At 41.2% G+C, this 20,723-nt stretch overlaps 1 protein-coding gene across 1 annotated transcript in view; it reads left to right on the top strand.

The window, feature by feature from the left end:
• The window catches only part of tox (thymocyte selection-associated high mobility group box), a 50,450-nt gene that overhangs the window by 2,646 nt on the left and 27,081 nt on the right, over window positions 1-20,723 (top strand). Inside the window, exons 2-3 of the mRNA XM_062404656.1 lie at window positions 7,144-7,209; window positions 12,851-12,961. Coding sequence (XP_062260640.1) covers window positions 7,144-7,209; window positions 12,851-12,961 — 177 coding nt within the window. The remainder of the gene's footprint in view (window positions 1-7,143; window positions 7,210-12,850; window positions 12,962-20,723) is intronic.

The following is a 20,723-nucleotide window of genomic DNA, read 5'->3' on the forward strand; positions in this document are numbered from 1 at the left end:
TGCTCCTCAGGTGAATCCATGTTTCGACTGCAGCCACCTTCCAACGTTATCATAACTTCTGAAGGAAATGTATCTCAACTTTATTAAGGACTAATTAGAAAAACGCACCAAAAAATCTGCAGAAGCTTTAGGCCTCCACTGCTCAAACAGGCTTTCATAAAGCCCGCCTCCAACGCAAAGCTGTGATTCAGAGTCACCTTGGGGGACAGTTTATTATCATCACACCCTCTTCTTATCTGTGCTTGTGTGTATGTGCACGGCACACACTTTATGTTGTAGTAGTAATAAATCTGCTCCACGTGAGTTTGCTGAGTTAACTTATGATGATTGCTGGCGACTAGCCACGGAATAAGCAGGATGGTCCATTCTACTGTGCAGAATAATCCACTCTACACCAAACCCTCCAAAACATTATTACAGTTTCAGTCAGTCAGATCTAGAGTTAGGGTTAGGTGTTAAAAAGAATGGTTTTGTCAGTATAATTAAAATGGCCTTTCGGTATTAAAGGGCACATCGTATGCCCATTTTACCACAGTTGGTAAAAGTTGGTTCCTTGGGGTCTTAATGAAATGTCTGTAACAATTTTGGTCAAAATACCACAAGGATCAATTAAAACAGCACCCTAAAACAGCACCCTAAAACAGGCGGCTGTTTAAGCGATAGTGGAGGGGCTACAGCTCTGGAGGCTAACACTGCTGCAACCTTTGCGGCGAAATGCACTCAAAATCCCGGGTATGAGTTTATTCGAGCGACGGAGCGAGCGACGGAGGCGGAAACGAGCTGCTGGTGACCGGCACTGGTTCGTGCAACTCGGGGTGCGTGGAGCAAATCTGTACGGGTCACAAAAGTTATAAGGCGCAACTCTCTCCCCCCCTCCTCCTCCTCCGCTTCGCCGCCCGGGCATCACAGGAGAGGCTGTCCGCTGAGCAAGCGCCCAAGAATTGTTCCTCCACACCGGACCCAAAATGGGATCTCTCCCCCCACCTCCCAGTCCGATGCTTCCCGGGTTGGGTGCCACATATCCCTGCACTGCTGCTGTAAATACTTGCACAAGTAACCATTCCAGACAGTGCTGCAACTTTAAACACAAACTATCAGAATCAGAATCAGAATCAGAATTCTTTTTATTGCCATGTATATTTGCACATACAGGAAATTGCCTTGGTAGCAAGCTAGCGTTAGCTGTAGCGAGACTGTGATGTCAATCTGGGAAGTAATCCCATTCGGCGTACTCTAGGGTGTGGAGTTTTTGGGACGGTAGACGTGCCAGTTACCCAAACTAACGTGTAGAAGCACTACAAAAGTGGAATTTCCATAATATGTCCCCTTTAAGAAAATTCAGACATAATCATTTTAAAGGATTTTCCAATTGACTACAGATACGTTATTATCTTATCCTTTGTTCCCCCTCCAGTGGCTTTTTGGAGTATCACATACTGCTATTGTCTCCTCATACAGTTTTCATCTAATTATCTATGAGAACAACAACCAGTCAATCTGTCCGTCCGTCTGTCTGTGTTGGCTGTCATTCCCTTAACAGAACGTCAAGCCAGACTCCCCACAACACCACCCACTGCCCAAAGTACACCCTCAATTGAGTAACGTGCAGCACTGTTGCATGTGTGCCGATGTGGCTGTAGGTGTTTCATTTGGTTTAATTGAGGGGACGAAGCACCGAGGGACCCCCTGGTTGGTGGTGGTGGGGTTGCCAAAACGAACAGATGGGCAGAAGTAGATTCCTGCCAGAAGAAACTAATTATCGGGATTTCGTTTCCAAAACAAACATATTGCAGTCAAATCACATACTGCAATCATCGCTGCATTGTTCCGTTTGTACTTTATTAGTGACAATGGCTCGGATCAATTAACTTGTGGTGGAAGAGATGGGATCAGTTCCTGAGGCATTATTTGGGAGTTGTCGCAATCTTTTAGCGCACTGCCTTTGTTAATGATCCAACATTATTTTTATTATTATAAATGAAAAAAAATTGCCAAAATTGAAAGGTGTAAACTTGTTTATGCTGAAATGTTCTTTCTGCCATCATAGACAATGACTTGGTGTTTTCTGCTTATCTGTGATTGAACTGCTACTTTTGTCCTGTGTATACAATAGGAGCTGTCAGACCTTTACTGCTGTCATAGCCTACAAAAATGAGCCTCATGCAAGAACATTTTGGTATTTCTATCTCATGCCTCTCTTACGTTTTACATTTGAATACTGATTTAAAACCGGTTTATTTGGAGCTATGAATCTGTGATCATTAGCATAAAACAACGCTGATAAGGCCAATGCACACCGTCAAAAAAACAGAGGACAGGTGCTCAGGAGAAAAAGCACATGCAGGAGAGAGAAGAGGAATCCCTTACACTGCCATGTACTTTCCCCCCAAAAAGTAGGATTGACATTTTGTACACTTGATAACGTTTTTTGCAAGTACAGGACTTTATGCATGATTCCTCTTCTTTCACCTGCATGTTCACTAGAATATCACTGCCTACAGGTTGCCATATAAGGCTAGCAACTCTGGAGCCGCAATTACTTAAAATGAAAAGTGTCTGTCATCAGAGAGGGGACCAAAAACACTTCAATCTGCCAATGACATTTAAACAGATCATCTCTGTGCTGTGACAGGAGCATAAAGAACTAATAGTTTTCGCATGAAGTTAGAAACTATCAAATGTCTGAGTGAGTTAACTTGAGAACAATTTACTCTGCTACGCTCTGCTGTCCACCCATCTGATCATCTTGAGAAAATGTTATGAGCACGCAGTAGTTTTTTTGCTGAAAAGTAGTTGCCAGGAGTTAGCTTAACAATGGGTAGCAGCATAGAAGGGTCCTGAGTTGTAACTCACAATATGTCTGTCGAATGGAGGGGGCTGGGAGAACACCTTCACCTGTCACAGCGCAGGTAAGTGCTATTAGCTGATTGATCCTCAGGTATTAAAGGCTGTGGCTGAGATAAAAGCACAACCACGAAGACGCACTCAGGTCTGAGTGACGAGAGACACATCGGAGAGCTGGAGACCTTGAGAGACGCTGAGCTGTAAAGCTAGTCACCAGCATGAATTGCTGGCCCTTTATGTTCGTGAGCTTTCTGATTTTAGATAGTTATGTGTGTATCTTTACTCGACCAACTAATAACACACAAAAATGATGTCAAGTCATGATTAACATCAAAATATCAGCTAGTCAGTCTCAAAAAAGTTTTGTTTTAAGCTTCTTGTTCAAATAATGAAGGTCATGAATCAAAAATATTAAGTCTGTAAGCTTAATTTATTGATATGATGCAGAGGCCATGACAATGGCAGTGTGCACAGACACAAAAGCTTTGTGTTTTTGGTAACACATAATTACACTGTACAATGGCAATAAAGGAATTGGATGGAATGGACGCAAGATATCTAAATGAAAGATTGATTATATTGGCATCAGCTTGTTTTGCTTGAAGTAATTCAATTCCTATCATGCATTGTTTAAGAATTAAACAATTAAGTATTCAAATTTTATAAAACGTAAAATGATAGCGAAACTTGACATAGCAGGGAGAAGTTTCAAAGTTGAACAAACTTAAAATTATTTTCAGTGGTTTATGTTGTTCTCATTGTGACAGAGATAAGACAGACAAAACAATTGCTTGTTGAATTAAAGCTATTAAGTTGAATTATGTCCCCTGATACTGAATAAATAGAAATCCATTCATTCCAGTTCTACACAACTAGTTTCACACACCAACCAAAACCATTAATAATTACAATGAGCAGGTGTCTTGACACATTTACTCAAACACAGCAACTTGATGAGACTTCATGTTTCCCTCTGTAACATAGGCTTACTTGAGGAGAGTTTTTGACTTTAGAATGTTTACTATAAAACATTTTATCTTTCTTTGAAGCAGCTGCAATTCCTCCACACTAGACCCGAGTAATGAAAAGATTTTGAGATGGCACAAATTCTCTGTGAGAGGTGGAACAGCCTTGTGCAGCAAACAGAGGCAAGAATTTACATATTTAGAACTCTGCTGCTTGGATCACGACAATTTGTTTACAGCCTCACGTTTTAAGCCCAATTCATGCTTCTGCGTCGAAGCTACGGCGTAGGTACGCTCTTAGCCTACGCACAGATGTGTGTGAGTCCAGCTGCCATTACACCGCTGGAACGCTAGTGGTGGTAAAGTTTCTATGCTGGTGTTGAATGTCCTCCGGTTTATGGTCCATTATCTACAAATTCTCTGCTGAGTGTTAAGCTGATCATGTTGGAGTTGGAGCGGATAGATGTTACGCAGAAATCAGTTTTTCTTAAAGAACTGCAATGAGGAAAAGAATGACGTTGTCCGTGTTTGTTCTTTAACTCAATTCAAAAATGGCGGCAAGTCTGCCGGAAATGCGATGTTACCAAGGGGACCAATCAAAGCTCTTGCCTTCTGCTTCTCCTCAATGAATAGTTAAACCCCCACCCGGTTGCTGTGAATCCAGCTATAGTATCACTCTCTCTCTCCTTTTTAATTCCTTTTGTAGTGTTTTCTCCATCCTATTGTAAACTGCATATGTAATTTCTCTCTACCTCTCTTTTCTCTTTCTCTGTTCCCTTTTCTTTCCTCAATACACTGTATTTCTCTCTTTTCCTTTGTCCTTCATCCTAATAGTCTCTCTCCCCCTTCCTCCACCCTGATCCACTTAGCTGGCTGCTTGTTATTCAAACCTTTGCTTTGCCCACTCACACGCACACACACGCACGCTGCACACACGCACACATATATACAGAAAGCAGCCAGGGAGGGGGAGAGAGACAGTCCATGAGGTCAGAGAGGGGATAATTTGGCCAGGTCAAGTTATCTTACTGTAAGGTTCAGAATATCAGACAGGCACACATCCAACTTAGGGTCAAACAATCATTGCACATGTCAAAACTGGATGAGAAAAACTTTAAAACACAATAGTGTGGTAACACATTTTATATATTTTATGTAGGGTTAATTCGGGGGAAATCTGGGACATTGTGTAATGTGGGACACATGAGTTTGTGGTAAGACAGCTTCAGTTACTCTGCAGTGTAAACTATAGTGGTCAGTATGTTCTTATTGTAGGATATCAGAACAAATATTATCTGAAAGGTGACATAAGATCATGTTGAAAAGCTCTTTGGATCCCCAAAAATCAAGCCATAGATAATTTAAACCATGCTCAATAGCTTATCAACAATGTCTCACCTGATCACATGCCGACAAACTTGCTTATAATGAGTAAACCAGTGCAGGTTGTGTCTGTGTCTGTTTATTTATTTACTTACATCTTTAGAATGGAGGACATTTTGATCTGTCCTTATTTTTCTATCGGGTGTTTGAGGGTTACGATTTTGTTTTAGGGTTAGAATTAGGTTTAAGTTAGGGTAAGGGTTAGGGTTAGGGTTAGGCCTTTAGTTTGGATGGTTAAGGTTATGGTAAGGGGCTAGTGAATGTATTATGTAGATGAGTGTCCTCACTGAGATAGAAGTACAACAAGTTTTTGTTTGTTAAGTCGATTGCGACAGTGTTTTGGCTTTCTGTTGACTCTGTAAACCTACACCTCATTTGCATACTACCCCAGCAGCTGGCAAATGGATAGGGCAGTTACACCTGTCTGTCCACCTGTGTGTGTGTGTACCCACCTGTTCAAACGTTCTTGTGTGAGTTGTTTGACAGGACGGTGATTATGTCCCCAGGTCACCATTGTTACTTGAATATTTTTTTATGGACCCAAATATTTTGTTTTCCTCTTGTCGGTTCTGAGGTTTGACTTGTAAAGGTTATAGCAGCTGATATAACTGTTTTCAAATTTAAGATAATACGAGGGCCACGAAGCAAAAGGTGTTCTGATATTTTGCCACACCATGTTACATTCACTGTGCTGATACGAATACAATTTTACTACTGTTATGCCATGCTTTATATTTATAATATATACATCACAAAGCCCTAGTGCTATAAAATGGTGAAACTGAGACAAGTATCACTAGAGAAAAGTAGAGTGGTCTGCCCATATTGCAGTATCAGTAATAACAGTACAAACCCTTGCAGGTAAAGAATGTAATCCACCATCCAATACAGTTATCTCCCAGAATAACGACATATCCGGTTCAGACAATCCTAAATGAAACTGGTCCAAGAACCAGACACGATTTAGTGGAAAGTATGAAATAGTCAACAATGATTACTGTAGTTGCTACTTGAAACTGACTTTACTCAGAAGTGTACAGTGAAGTGAACATCATCTGTCATGACTGTAATGTAGTGCTGTATGTAAGCATGTGTCAAATAACAATATACACATAATAAATACCAAGAAAAGCAAAGATCCAAAAGCTGAACGTTAACCATCAGGAAAATGTAATTTCAGTTACATCACTTTATGTAAGGTCAGATTAGGAGAGAAAGATGTCCACAACAGAAATTGAGCAAATCAGTTGTTACATTACATTTGTCTCTCACTTAACATCAAACAGGACTTCACAGTGATTTGAATAAGTGTGGAGACCCTGTAATCTGAGTTGTTATCCAATTGTGTGACTTCCCATGTGAACAAGGTACTGTGAGATTCTCTCTGTGAGTTCAGCTGGAATTAGTTTAGGCTGTAAGATATCCATCCAATCTGTCAGCGTTTTATTACCCTGATTGAGGGCAGTCATTTATGAATTACTCATGGCCCCCACACTTCTACTGTAGTAAATATAGGAAATGCAACACAGGAATACCACACAATGAAGCAACAGTGGATTGTGACGTCAGAGATAATAAATACTGTAAGCGGTCATTCGACTAAAAGGCTTTAGAAAGTATAGAGAGCCCTTCATTATTTGTTTTGTAGATTTTAATTATTGCCCTTCAATTATTCATGAAAATATTTAGAGCCTCTACTGGCTCTACAAATAGTGGTCATTGTGAGTGTGTTCTTAACCTGACCAGTAGGTTTTTGGACAACCACTCTATTGATTGGTGTCTGAGGGAGATGGATACACACACACTCACACTCACACACAAACACACACGCGAGTGACTGGCAGTGGTCCGTTATCTCCATCTCCACTTATTGTCTCCTTGCTGACTGTTCTGTGTTTGCCGTGTTTTATAGTTTATTGACATTGTTGCTGTTGCTTATTGTTCCCTCCAGCTGGACGGGGACACCATGTTCCTGGGTATGCAAGAAGCAGGCCTTGACTTCGCCTCCACCAATCAGGTTAGTGTTTACGTGTGTGTGTGCGTGTGTGTCTGTGTGTGTGATTGTCAGGGACAGTGTGCAAAGTGAAGTTGTTTCCCTGGCATTTCATTGCTTGTAATTGCATTGAGCTGTTTTCTAAATGGAATCAAAGTTTTTGTTTCCCCTGTAACATTAGATGTTCCAGTTCTTGCAATCACATCAGTTGTCAAGTTAAAGCACATTTATTTTGTTTCTGTTAAGCCATTGTGGCGATGGCTTAACAGACCTCTGAAATAGCTGACATGCAATAAATGTAAAAATAACGGCCATTAAGCAAATCATTCAAATATATACAAAAGGAGACATATATTGTAGTAATGTAATGGAAATTTACTCAATAACTTCTTAGTTTATGCTTATAGCAGACATTTCCATCTAGGGTACAGCTCGACATAAACTTTATGGTGCACCCATTGTCTAGCATGTGAGTTCACCTGAATTCTATATTGACCTTTGCTGTGGTTGGACTGTGTTTGTCCTATGTTCCAGGAACTATACTGACTGACAGACAAGCTCACCATACATGATACTATTTCCTCTCCAACACATTTAGGATGCTGCCTATAACTCACACTTGTACAGACTACATGTTCCAGACACATAAGAATACATTCACATCCAGGGGTTGGCCTTGTGTTTTTGGGCTGGAGGTAAACAACACAGAGATACTTAAGTATGTGCACAGAACCTTAACTTTTTATCTCACGTGCAACCTCCACCATACCTGTGTGATCCTTTCTGAAGAAAGCATTTACAAATAAACCTACAAAGACAACAGCTAATTCACCAACAGGATGGTTAAGAATGGCCTCTGTACTAATACTTGTGAATGACAGGGAAATATTAAATTAGGATGGAATGGTATCCCAATATATCTCTACCGACATATCTCTTGCTTACTGCAGGTCACAGAAAAACCATCAGACACACCATGTTGTAACAACAGTCAGAAAACAGTAGTCATGACCTCTGGAGCTTTAATGGACTCATTCTGCTTTCAAAGGCTTAATTATATTTTGCAGTCAGGAATCCCGTTCAGATCTGTTCTGTCGAGTAATGCCCTGATGTAGAGACCTGCTTAAATAAGATTTATTCATCTACACTGTACACTGCAGGGTGTTCGTGATGCCCATGCTAAGATTAGTTAACATTGTAATGGATAAAAGATCTAATTTCCATATACGATTTTGGTTGATGCTTTCTTTATGATCATTAGCTCGTGGCCCACTGTCTCTTTGAACTGACCTTCTTGCTATTTCAATCTTCACAGTTATTTCCATTTGCATCAAACAAACTTTTCCTCCAATCATTTTCCACTAATCAATATCACTTACTGCACTTACAACAACAGGCACATTAAGCATTACATCGATTTTCTATCTCCAGACCTTCTCTTCTCTTCATCCAAAATAAAGAGCCTCTGTAATGTAGTGTAGTGTATACAAGATTGCTCATTAAATGCAATTGTGACATTTACAGTAGTTTCTCTATTTAGTATGTTTGCATATTAAAGTTTGTCTTTTATGTTGGTGATGAAGAACTCACTTTTAGCCCACAAAAAACTGTGATTGACTTTTTCCAAAATGTTTTGACCTGGCACGAACAACACTATTCATTGACAAAAATGTACCAAATTAGATTTATTGTGTTGAATAATAAATGAATATGTAGGAGTAGGGTTATTGTATGTACAGCTGTCCTGTTGCATTCATTGGTTCACTGCGATGAACAACATATAAACAATCAGCTGTTATTTGATTAGTTAATAGCTATAGAACTGCACAATGCAGTGAATGCAGCTTTACTTATACATGTGGATAGAACTGTATTTAGTATTTGGTTTCCAGGGGCCAAATGAAATCTCTTGAGAGTAAGATGTGTGTTTGTTAGTACAGAATTACCTCACTGCCAAGCAAAGCCAATATTAATAAGAAACAGCACAAGAGATACATTATTCATAGAGTAGAATATAGAGAATATTGTGCGGCATAGGAATCTCTTGTTTGATGTTTTATTCATAGTGTTGTGCCATACGAAGATGGGGGTGGGGGTGTTGTGTGGAATAAGAATTTAGGGTTTTATTATTAGTATCATTGCTTCTACACAGTGGTTGTGATGAATGGGAACAGTTCTAATCCAGTCTGACCCTTGTCATTTCTTGTGTCGCTAATGGAGCAGCAGTTACAGTGTTAAAGCTGAAATGGGGAGGCTGTTGTCTGAAAGGGAGGTGAAGTAATATTTTGAAAAGTTGAATGGTCAGTCAAATAATAACTGTACCTTAATAAATGTGGAAAAGGACGGAAAACATCAAAACACTTTTCCAAGCCTAAAAGCGTATTTATAATCAACAAAACATAACCCATTCAAACTACATGTGTGTGGGTGCAAATTAAAAGGGTGTTCGTCCCTTCTCTAATGCAGTGATTCTCAAATGGGGGTACGCGTACCCCTGGGGGTACTTGAAGCTACTCCAGGGGGTACTTGAGATTTTCTTTTTTATATATTTAAAATTAGCATCCATTCAAACATCCTTGAAAAATTGTTATTTAACAAATATTCAATAAAAGTGTAAGTTCATGAACTAAATTTTATATTCAGTAGGCTTTTCAATTTTAGTTATCCTAAAAAAACAGAGTCTCCCCAATACCGATGGTTTGACCCAACGTGGCACACGCCGCCTGTCATCACCTGTCATCACCTGCCTTGAAAACTTCAACAATGGAGTCGAGTTGAAGTGCAGCAGCAATGCTGCTGAAACACGGAGGGACAAGTACCAAAGAAGGCGAAACCAGAGCAGAGAGCCTTCCCTAAACAACACCGTGAGAGCTTGTGCCTCTTCGGAGGGGCGCTAAAACGTAAAAGTTTTCCGTTGTGAAGTTAATGATTCATAACAAGAAGTCCGCGTCTCTACCGGTACCCTTTCAAAATAAAAGCATGTAATACAAAAGCGGAAATGAAATTGTATGACCTTAAAGCGAGCAAATATTTCACAATAAAATAACAGAAAGACACTTCAATAATATTAACAATAACATAGATTGGGTTATTTACCCTTTTTGTTTTTTCTGTGGGGAGAGATTAGCCAACAGTGGCATTAAGCCACCACATCTTCAGCGGTATCTCCAGACAAAACATGAAAGTCATGTTGCTAAGCCACCTGAGTTTTTTAAGAGGAAACTTCCTGAATTCAGGTCATCTCAAGACACGATGCGAAAAGCCTCCCCGGAAGCAAACGGAAACAAGCTACCTGTCAGTATTCTTTTCGATCCTTAAAGAAGATATTTTAAGATGATAAATATTTTAAAAAATATGTTTTGAGCTAATCTTTTATTTAAAACTAAGTTAATGATTTATTTTTTGGGAAGAAGTGTTTAGCTATAATTAAGTTCATGAGTTCAGATTGAGAACATATCTTTATTATGATCCCAAAAGAGTTGATCATTATTTTGAGGTGCACAAATCTTTATTTATATTGAGATAATAATAAAAGTCTTTAGTTATTTTTATATCTTTTTATTTCGAAATAGTTCAAGAGAGACCACTACAAATGAGCAATGTTATGGACATTTATGGAGTTTTAAATTTGAATGTGTCTAGTTACAAGGCTTAATAAATCACATTACATCTTTCTTTCAACCAAAAATGCTTTGGGCTTAGGGGGTACTCGGCAGAATTTTTTCTTCGAAGGGGGTACGTCACTGAAAAAAGGTTGAGAACCACTGCTCTAATGCATGACGATGAAAAGAGACCTATTACTTTGTAGAGCTGCTTTCAGACATGCACTGTACTCTGGATAATCTCCTGAAATTATTCTGGGGGATGCATGTGAGAACTCATTATCCAAATCAGTTTCTGGAGACATTCTCCGGAGTTCTCCCACCAGCCCCCTAGTTAAAACTCCAGAAAAGTTCAGAGCGAGCCATGTGAGAAAACAGTACATCGTCTGAGTGAGTGGGCATGTTGATGACGTTTCTAAGACATGACGGACACAAAACTGAAAAAAATAAGGAAACGAGTTAGAGATGTCAATTCGGAAAAACAATGACATAGGAAAGCTTTTGACTGTAATGGCGGGTGCGATGTGCTTTAAACAAAAACATGCTCTCTCCGCAGTGGAATTTATAGCAGGCAGGGATAGAACCCTGTCTTGTGAATGCATTTGAGTAGAGAATCTCCTTCTGCGTTCTTCATATGTGTAAGGTAAAGTGTGGACAGAGTCTGGACCACTAATACGTTAATCATTACCTATAATCTCATGCTCACACACATTCATTTGATACATATTCTTGTGGTTTTGTTAAGACTCTATTCATGCATATGAATTACTGGGTGGACTGGCACTGACAGATATATGAGTGTAATAGGTGATTATTTTGTTAAACCAGACCTCCATGTAAAAAAATATGTTTATCAGCTACAGAATATCACCAGAATCATTTCTGTCCTTCACTGATCTTGAGAAGGTTATTCCAGCATTTATCTCATCATCACTCAACTATTACAATGTCCTGTACACATGTCTCCTAAAAATCTCTTGTTTCCCTGCAACTTATACTAAATGCTGCAGCCGGTCCCTGATATCATTTGAGAAAAATTTTGCTACGTTGATTTAAGCTTCCCTACAGCGGCTAACTATATATATATTTTTAAATTCCGGTTTGCCAACTCCTCATATGTAGAACTGCTCTCTCCGTCCTCTGTCATATCTTTGTTATCTATCCTTAAGTCTGAGTTATAAACCTAAAGTTTGGTATTTTGAGCCCCCAGACTTTGAAAGCTTGCCCAAGGAGTCAGGCTGATTTGATAACCGAGTTCAAATCAATGCTCAAAACATACATTCACAAAGCTGCTTTTGATTCTTGACTCCAAAGCTTTATCCCTGTTTTTTACTTTTTTTTGTGTTTGTTTTTCTCTATTTTATATTTTTACATATATTTGTAATATTTAGATACTGTTTTAAACAAGTGCTTTATAAATAGAGGTTTTTTACTACTAATATAAGCCTAATTAATAACATAGCAGATTTGATGCCTCATGTCATCACATATCAGCTTTTTGCTTTATTGAGGATGTGATTCAAGAATATTAAGATGCACTAGGTCAGAGTGTGATAAAAACTTATAATGTTACTAGTTACTATAAGTAGGATTAGTGGAGCTGGGTAAGTAATGGGTAAGTAATGATGCCAGCTGGTCTAATAAACAGATGCTGTCTATCAACTCATGCCAGCTTTGGCAGTTCAGCCTAAGAAGATGCAAAGCAGGTATGAGGCTGGACCAAGCTGCTAATTATGTGCACTTTGCTTGACAGTGTGAGTTTGAATGATAAGCAACTAAAAGGTACATTCAGGTTAGTTTAAAGGTACTCTCACGGTGGAGAATAGTATCCAAGACACACTGTTGTGCATATTGTTGTGCATTATGTGTGTGTGAGAGCAAGCACTTGTGTATAATATCTATATCTCTCTCTTTCTCTATCTCTCTCTCTCTCTCTCTCTCTCTCTCTCGCTCTCTGTTGTTTTCTTCACACCCCTCTTCATGACCTTTTTATTTGACCTCTGGCTTTTCCTGACCTATGGGCCTGTTTGAACCTTTGTTTGTCTCTCTGATTCCTTGCACAGTTTCGTGTGCCACAGCCCCCTCAGCCTCTCTGCAAGGTGTCGCCAACAAACCAACCCACACAGCACTGGAGGAGGGACACACACATGCCTGACTCACACCGTCTGCCATGGGTAAGCTACACATACACCTCAGACACACACACAGACAGCTCTTTCATGTGGTTTTAAAATGGTAAAACTCTCGGAGTTTCACAGTCACACAGCTTAGACCTACAGATGCAGACATTCATGCTTGCCATCTACAGGCAAGGGGATACTGTGAATTTACTCTGCCACCATGCTGGAAAAGAGTGATGCAGAAAAAGCTTTTCTCTTCTTCAAGCTGTTTACACTGCTGTTACATTGTTGGATTAAAAATGGAAGTTTAAGAGAAAAATCAGGTAAAAATTGAAAGAGCAGAATTAGAGACACCGTGTTTTAAATTCTGAACATTGTTCTTTCTTATCAAAGCATTGCAAATACAGTTCCCACAATGCAACATAAAGTTAGAGTGGTCCTCTACTGTGATCATTGCAGGGCTGTAATAAACACGACCTATCATTTTATATGGACTGAATGAAATGATTGGGTAGATACCTCTAACGGACCTGCTAGAAGTTACTGAGCCAGACACAGAAAAATTGTTTCTCTCAGTTGCCAGGCAGTGCACATTTAAATGGGCGTAGCTTCGATGAGAGGGCTAATGGAAGGGGTCGGGATGTATCAGGAGCATTTCTTTCAAAGTATTGCCTGCTCTTGCTAGCTTTTCCATGCAGGTTCACTAACCTTATCTTAAAATGACAACTTTTCAGTAGTAGGCATTACAATGCACAAATGCCTCATTCAAATCTAAGCCATTTGTTGTTCTTTATTCATTACTTTGAACTTGACAGATAGTGCCCTATTTATTCTTGTTACTTTAACCATTCAAGTGCTCTCTCACCGAAATTAGATCTTCAGTGGTTGAGCTGATTAGGGACCATAGACAAATGGGCCTTGTGTTTGAATGCATTAAAATTATTTTTATGTTATCTAAACTTAGAGATTGCATTATGCTTTTTTCAAAAAATGGGTAGAATATGCCTATCTACCATTTGTCTATTCTTTTGAGTTCTTGTCTAACACACATTGTCACAAAATTGTCATGAACATTAAGTGAGAAGTGTGTTTATCTTGTTAACACAACATGTGTGAGAGAGCTTGATGCTGACTGCATTAGTTTTTCGATAAGCTCCCAGTTCTTAGGGAATGGACCATTGTACTGACCTGAATGGGAGAGCGGAGAGAGAAGGGAGTAATATATGCAGAAGTTGAATAAATTATGGAGAGAGTATAGGGAAGGGAGAGAGAGACCGAGAGGCAGGCAGGCAGTGTGATTTACGCAGAGCTCTGTGTTTCAACAGGACACAGTGTCAGAAAATAGGACCATGAAACACTGTCTGGCCTGAAACACACAGACTAGTGAGTATGAAGTTGAGCAAACGACTAAATGTCCAGGCTGAAAAACACATGCAGTTGGAGAAAATGGTCAAATACAAGAGCGCACTTTTTGTGACGCTACAAAAGAATTGGATTTCTAGATTCTAGATTGCAGAGCAAGGAGCGAGAACTTTGTGTGTGACTAACAAGGAAAAAAACAACAAATGTCTTATTTTACGCCTGAGTTTTTATGATATATGATACAGCGCTATTGTGATATTCAGTGAATATCCCCTACCACTGCCCCCGTAGACAAGACAAACACAAAATAAAAAAGTATCATATATTTATATCATTGACCCTATGGACCTGCATTGGATTAATTTCAGCTAAGTGTGCGTTTCTAACGTTTCTATCCTGTCTCTCATGACAATTTGGTCACCTCCTCACACACGGAGCAGAGGAGAGACAGGTTGATAAATCCTCACAATAATTCAGAACTTCCCAACAAATGTTACAAACGCCCCTGAATCCAAACATTGACAAACACTGGAGCGGAAGCTAGTCCTGGCTAGAGCACATGCAGCTTTCCTGCAATTACAGCTGCATCCCCAACAATTATAGGAGGATGGCTTTGACCTATGTTGGCTATTGGGGAGGAAACACTCCTCTGGAACTTTGCTTTAGTACAATATTTTATCCAATCATTGGATGGATGAGTGGAAGCGCCACAGTTATAAAGAAGTCATTGTTTTTTTCAGAATTTGCGATTCAAATTACAACTAATTGTATCTGATGACAATTAACCACTGGCCCAGGTAACTGAAGAAGAGAACTTCAGAGTATCTGTGAGAGCTACAACTGCACCAGCATCTTCAGGATGCACAATAATTGTTTTCTTACCCTGATAATGACAGTGGAAATCCACTAAAGTATGTATGCCGTGTGTGGAAGCTGTGTAGTGTACTTGTGGATGAGGACAGCAGGGAAAGTGGTACGTTCCTTAAATTAGAGGAGAAAGTTATACGTCCCAGTGGGTGTTAACTGTTGATCCACTTAACTGTAATTAAAGGGGAGAGCCACCAATCTCACATGTCAAAGGTCAATTTTCTAGTCACAAAGATTATAAAAGATGTAATTGAGCTGCATTATGTGAATTGCTGGATTCAAGGACTTTGGAGCTTCAACCACACTAGGAACTATGTCAGGTCTCTTTGTCTATGTTGCACCAATTTACCGTCCTATTTTTTGGAATAACAATTTAGAATCACTGGACTATCCCTGTAATATGTAACAACTTTTCTATTAGTATGAACGTCTAAAGGATGCTTAATATTGTATGTTGTATACTGTGTTTTATCATCTAAGTTTTTTCCTACTCTTTAAGCAACATTGAAGTGCATTTGTTGGATAACTTTTTGCCACAGAATAATTCACATATGATGCTTAAGTGAGTGTTTGCAGCAGCAGCAGCAGGAGCAGGACAGTGTCTGTGGGATAGACTGAAAATAGACCACAGTGTAGGTGTATAAAGATGAACTGATATGAGTTAGAAAACCAAGAGTCACAGATGTGACTACATGGACGAACAATCATTCACAACATTCCTGCACTGAAAGATATATCAAAAGTGCAATTTCCCTATGTGATTAATATCTGTCCAAATGCCATGGTCCCTGAAAAGATTGCATTGGCAGTCTTCGAGGTGACGGGGGTCTCATAAAATACGTGAGTCAAACCTTGTGTGCGGTTACTTATGCCATGTGATGTTAACATTACAGGGATATATGCACCCACAGGGCTCTATTGAAAATACACAAATGCACTTGTGTCAATTTGCTTTGTGTATGGTTGTATAATTTCTTGATTCATAACATGTAGTGTGTTTTCAGATATATATTGACATGTGTAAAGCTAGGCATACACTATACAATGTAAGACAATTTGTTGATAAATTCCAGCTCATACTGTTTGAGTAAATTGTCTGCGATGTAAAGCTGAAGCTCACTATGTATGTGCTCAGGCTGTATGGTCTGATCATCAGCCACGATACCACTGTGTTTCCTACATTTCTCTTTAAAATGGTGAAGGTATTAACTCAAATCACGATTTACCACAGTGGCTGCACATTACATTGAGAGCATATACATCATACAACACAAGTCATGCAACACATAATGCAACACAGCGTCAGGGTTTGAGACAGATCAGAAAAGAGAGAAAGAGACAGAGAGAATGGAGGAGTGAGCGAGATAAAAGAGAGAGTGATGATGAGATCATAGGAGTGAGCAAGCAAAAGAGAGTAGGAGGAAGAAGGCTAGAGAGAAATGAAGAGCAAAGGAGTGTGGCTAGCCAAGCAGAAAAGGCTGTCATTCTCTATAAAAGATCTCCTCTGTCAGATTAGTATGAGAGGGCTTTTCTCTTCGCCCTCGGGTCTCTCACTTTTCTCTCGCATGATTCTCTCACTCCATTTCCCTCTTCATGTCTTCCTCTCATTTGTCTTTGCTTTCAGAACAATTCATTATCAGATACAGGACTGCTCCTGGTTTTCTTTTTGTATGTCAGATTAGCACCGTTGTATTTTAACCGGAAAGAGCCACCTCTGCATATTCTATCAAGCAAATGGAACTTGTAAATATAAAGTACTGTGTTGTACTGCTTGTGAATGACTAAGACTTTGTTCATGATGCTTTCTTTCAGGCCGGGAGTATCATTAGTGATAAGTAGTCTGTGATAGGAGCTCAGGCTGAGTAAGAATGACTACATGACTCAACACAGAGATGTTTAGGAATTTAACATTCCAAAATAATGGTGGTAAGCAGGTTTTCTGTTTCTTCCATCTATTATCTCTGAAACTAATTTTATGTAGTAGTGGGCGACTTTCCCAAACAATCATACCACAATTTAATTGTCACACAATCACAATTCATGATTTGAATCACTAATTTTCTGTGCAGGTTTCCAAAATTGTCACCTGCATCAGCATGTAAAATCCCACGATGTCCACATCTTTGAACAGCACCGTCCTTAGTTAGATAGAATGTGTTACATCCATGCTACTACATTTTATTTTGAAAATGGTTCGACTCTGCTATGGATACAACCGCTATCCACAGTACTATGTCATTTTAGAGCTGCTAAAATGGAGACCCTGTTTTAGTTTGAAAACTCTGAGGATGCTTTTCAGTGCGGACAGGCATAAATACAGACGTTTGGAAGCAATGACGTTGACCCTCACCACAGCTTGCTTTTTGGGTATTTTCCTTCACGACATAGCCTTCGCTGATTAGTCATTTGATTGATTGATACTCAGGCTCCTATCACATGAACCCCTTCCAGAAGAAAACAACTGGCATTAGTCTCAGCTACCAGTGTAGAATGCAACATGGATAAAGTTCAACATTGCATTTTACAGTGCTCTCCCTGCTCTTACTTTTAGCCATTGCTGCCTCTCTTTTGTGGCCTAGCTTTTTCTGCAACCAACAACCAAATGCTTCCTGGGTACTAAAATCTTCCCAATAGCTTCCAGTACAACACAGATTCAACTTAAAAATTCTGTTGGTAGTTTTCAAAGCACTTAAAGGGGACATATAATGCCCATTTCACCACAGTTGATATGGTTCCTTGGGGTCTTAATGAAATGTCTGTAACATTTTTTGGTAAAAATACCCTAAGGATCATTTAAAACAGCACCTTTTTACTCTGTCTAAAACAGACCTCCTCAGATCAAGCTGTTTTGAGGGCCCCGCCCCCCTCTCACCCCGCCCCCATCGTACCCCACCCCCTTTCACCCCTCTCATCCCTCCCCCTTCTCCCCCCCCCCTCTCATGGAGGTGTAGGACATGTGTTTGAATGTGTTCTCACTACAGAATGCATTCAACATCTATAGGGCAGATTATGGGCCTTTATGTCTAAAAGGAATAGAGCAGTAAGTTGTTGTTTTTTTTATGCATGAGATATCAGTCATTTCTGCAATAAAATTATGACTGAGGAATAAAATACATAAACTACTCTTCCCTCTGTATTACTTGTATTACTTAGCAGTTGCTAACTGCTCATCTTACACGTGTCAATTGTTGACATGTTACATATCAAACATTAAAAGCACACAACTGTTTCTATAAACTTTTATTGTCAGAAAGATTGCTAGAAAGATTGCCACAGAGCTTTTTAATCATAGTTATTAAATGTACTGGCTGGGACAGAGGTAATAAATACAAAAATACCAAGTATAATAAATACATTCATTACAAAAATACAAATCCTCTCCTGGAACCATCACCTTATCGTGGTGGAGAGGTTTGCGTGTCCCTATGAACCTGAAGGCTGTGTTGTCTGGAGCCTTGTGCTCCTGGTAGGGTCTCTCATGGCAGAGTGGTCTCAGGTGAGGGGCCAGACTAAGAATGGTTCAAAAAACCTCAATGAATAACGGAAAAAGAGGAGATGTGACCCGGCCCGGAGGAAGCCCGGGGCCCCCGTCTGGAGCTAGTCTGGAGCAAACCCTGGAGCAAACTTTGCCACGGAGCCCGGTCGGGCATAGCCCGAACAAACTACGTGGCACTCCCCCTCTCTTCATCCCATGGGCCCACCACCTGTGGGAAGACCCGTTGGGGTCGGGTGCGCAGCCACATGGGTGGCAGCGAAGGTCAGGGGTCTTGACGGACAAGACCCGGGCGGCAGAAGCTGGCTCTGGGGACGTGGAACGTCACCTCGCTGTGGGGAAAGGAACCGGAGCTTGTGAGGGAGGTGGAGCGCTATCAGTTAGATCTGGTGGGGCTTACCTCCACTCACAGTCTCAGCTCTGGTACCGTACTCCTGGATAAGGGTTGGACTCTATTCTTCTCCGGAGTTGCCGAGGGCGTGAGGCGCCGGGCGGGTGTGGGGATACTCATAAATCCCCGGCTGAGCGCTGCGGTGTTGGAGTTTACCCCGGTAGACGAGAGGGTCGCCTCCCTAAGGGTTGTAGGGGGGAAAACTCTGACTGTTGTTTGTGCGTATGCACCAAACAGCAGCCCAGAGTACTCAGCCTTCTTGGAGACCCTGAATGGAGTCCTGTATGGGGCTCCAGTAGGGGACTCCGTAGTTCTGCTGGGTGACTTCAACGCCCACGTGGGCAACGATGGAGACACCTGGAGAGGCGTGGTGGGGAGGAACGGCCTCCCTGATCTAAACCCGAGCGGTCGTTTGTTATTGGACTTCTGTTCTAGTCATGGATTATCCATAACAAACACCATGTTCGAACATAAGGGTGCTCATAAGTGTACCTGGTACCAGAGTACCCTAGGCCGAAGATCAATGATCGATTTTGTGATTGTGTCATCTGATCTGAGGCCGCATGTTTTGGACACTCGGGTAAAGAGAGGGGCGGAACTGTCAACCGACCACCATCTGGTTGTGAGTTGGATCAGGGAATGGGGGAAATTTCCGGATAGACCTGGTAAGCCTAAACGAGTAGTGCGGGTGAACTGGGAACGTCTGGAGGAGGCCCCTGTCCTAGGTATCTTCAACTCACACCTCCGGCGGAGTTTTTCTGGCATTCCTGTGGAGGTTGGGGGCATTGAGCCAGAGTGGGCGGTGTTCAAAGCCTCCATTGCTGAAGCTGCGGTGGCTAGCTGTGGCCTCAGGGTCTTAGGCTCCTCAAGGGGCGATAACCCTCGGACACCGTGGTGGACACCAGTGGTCAGGGAAGCCGTCCGATTGTAGAAGGAGGCCTTCCAGGATATGATATCCTGGAGGACTCCGGACTCGGTTGCAGGGTACCGACAGGCCCGAAGGGCTGCAGCTGCTGCCGTGTCGGAGGCTAAGCAGCGGGTGTGGGAGAAGTTCGGAGAGGCCATGGAGAAGGACTTTCGGTCGGCACCAAAGTGTTTCTGGAAGACTATCCGGCACCTCAGGAGGGGGAAACGGGGAACCATCCAAGCTGTGTACAGTAAGGATGGGACTCTGTTGACCTCAACTGAGGAGGTCGTCGGACGTTGGAAGGAACACTTTGAGGAACTCCTGAATCCGAATAACACGCCCTCTATTTTGGAGGCAGAGCTCGAGGTTGATGGTGTTTCGTCGTCAATTTCCCTGGTGGAGGTCACTGAGGTAGTCAAACATCTCCGCAGTGGCAAAGCCCCAGGGATTGATGAGATCCAGCCAGAAATGCTAAAGGCTCTGGGTGTTGAGGGGCTGTCATGGTTGACACGCCTATTCAACATCGCGTGGGAGTCGGGTACAGTGCCAAAGGATTGGCAAACCGGGGTGGTGGTTCCCCTGTTCAAAAAGGGGGACCAGAGAGTGTGTACCAATTACCGGGGTATCACACTTCTCAGCCTCCCTGGTAAAGTCTACTCCAAGGTGCTGGAAAGGAGGGTTCGGCCGATCGTCGAACCTCGGATTGAAGAGGAACAATGCGGTTTCGCCCCGGACGTGGAACTACGGACCAGCGCTTCAGTCTCGCAAGGATCCTGGAGGGGGCCTGGGAGTATGC

The sequence above is a fragment of the Platichthys flesus genome, chromosome 14, assembly GCF_949316205.1.
Source record: "Platichthys flesus chromosome 14, fPlaFle2.1, whole genome shotgun sequence".
In the NCBI taxonomy this organism is placed as follows: Eukaryota; Metazoa; Chordata; class Actinopteri; order Pleuronectiformes; family Pleuronectidae; genus Platichthys; species Platichthys flesus.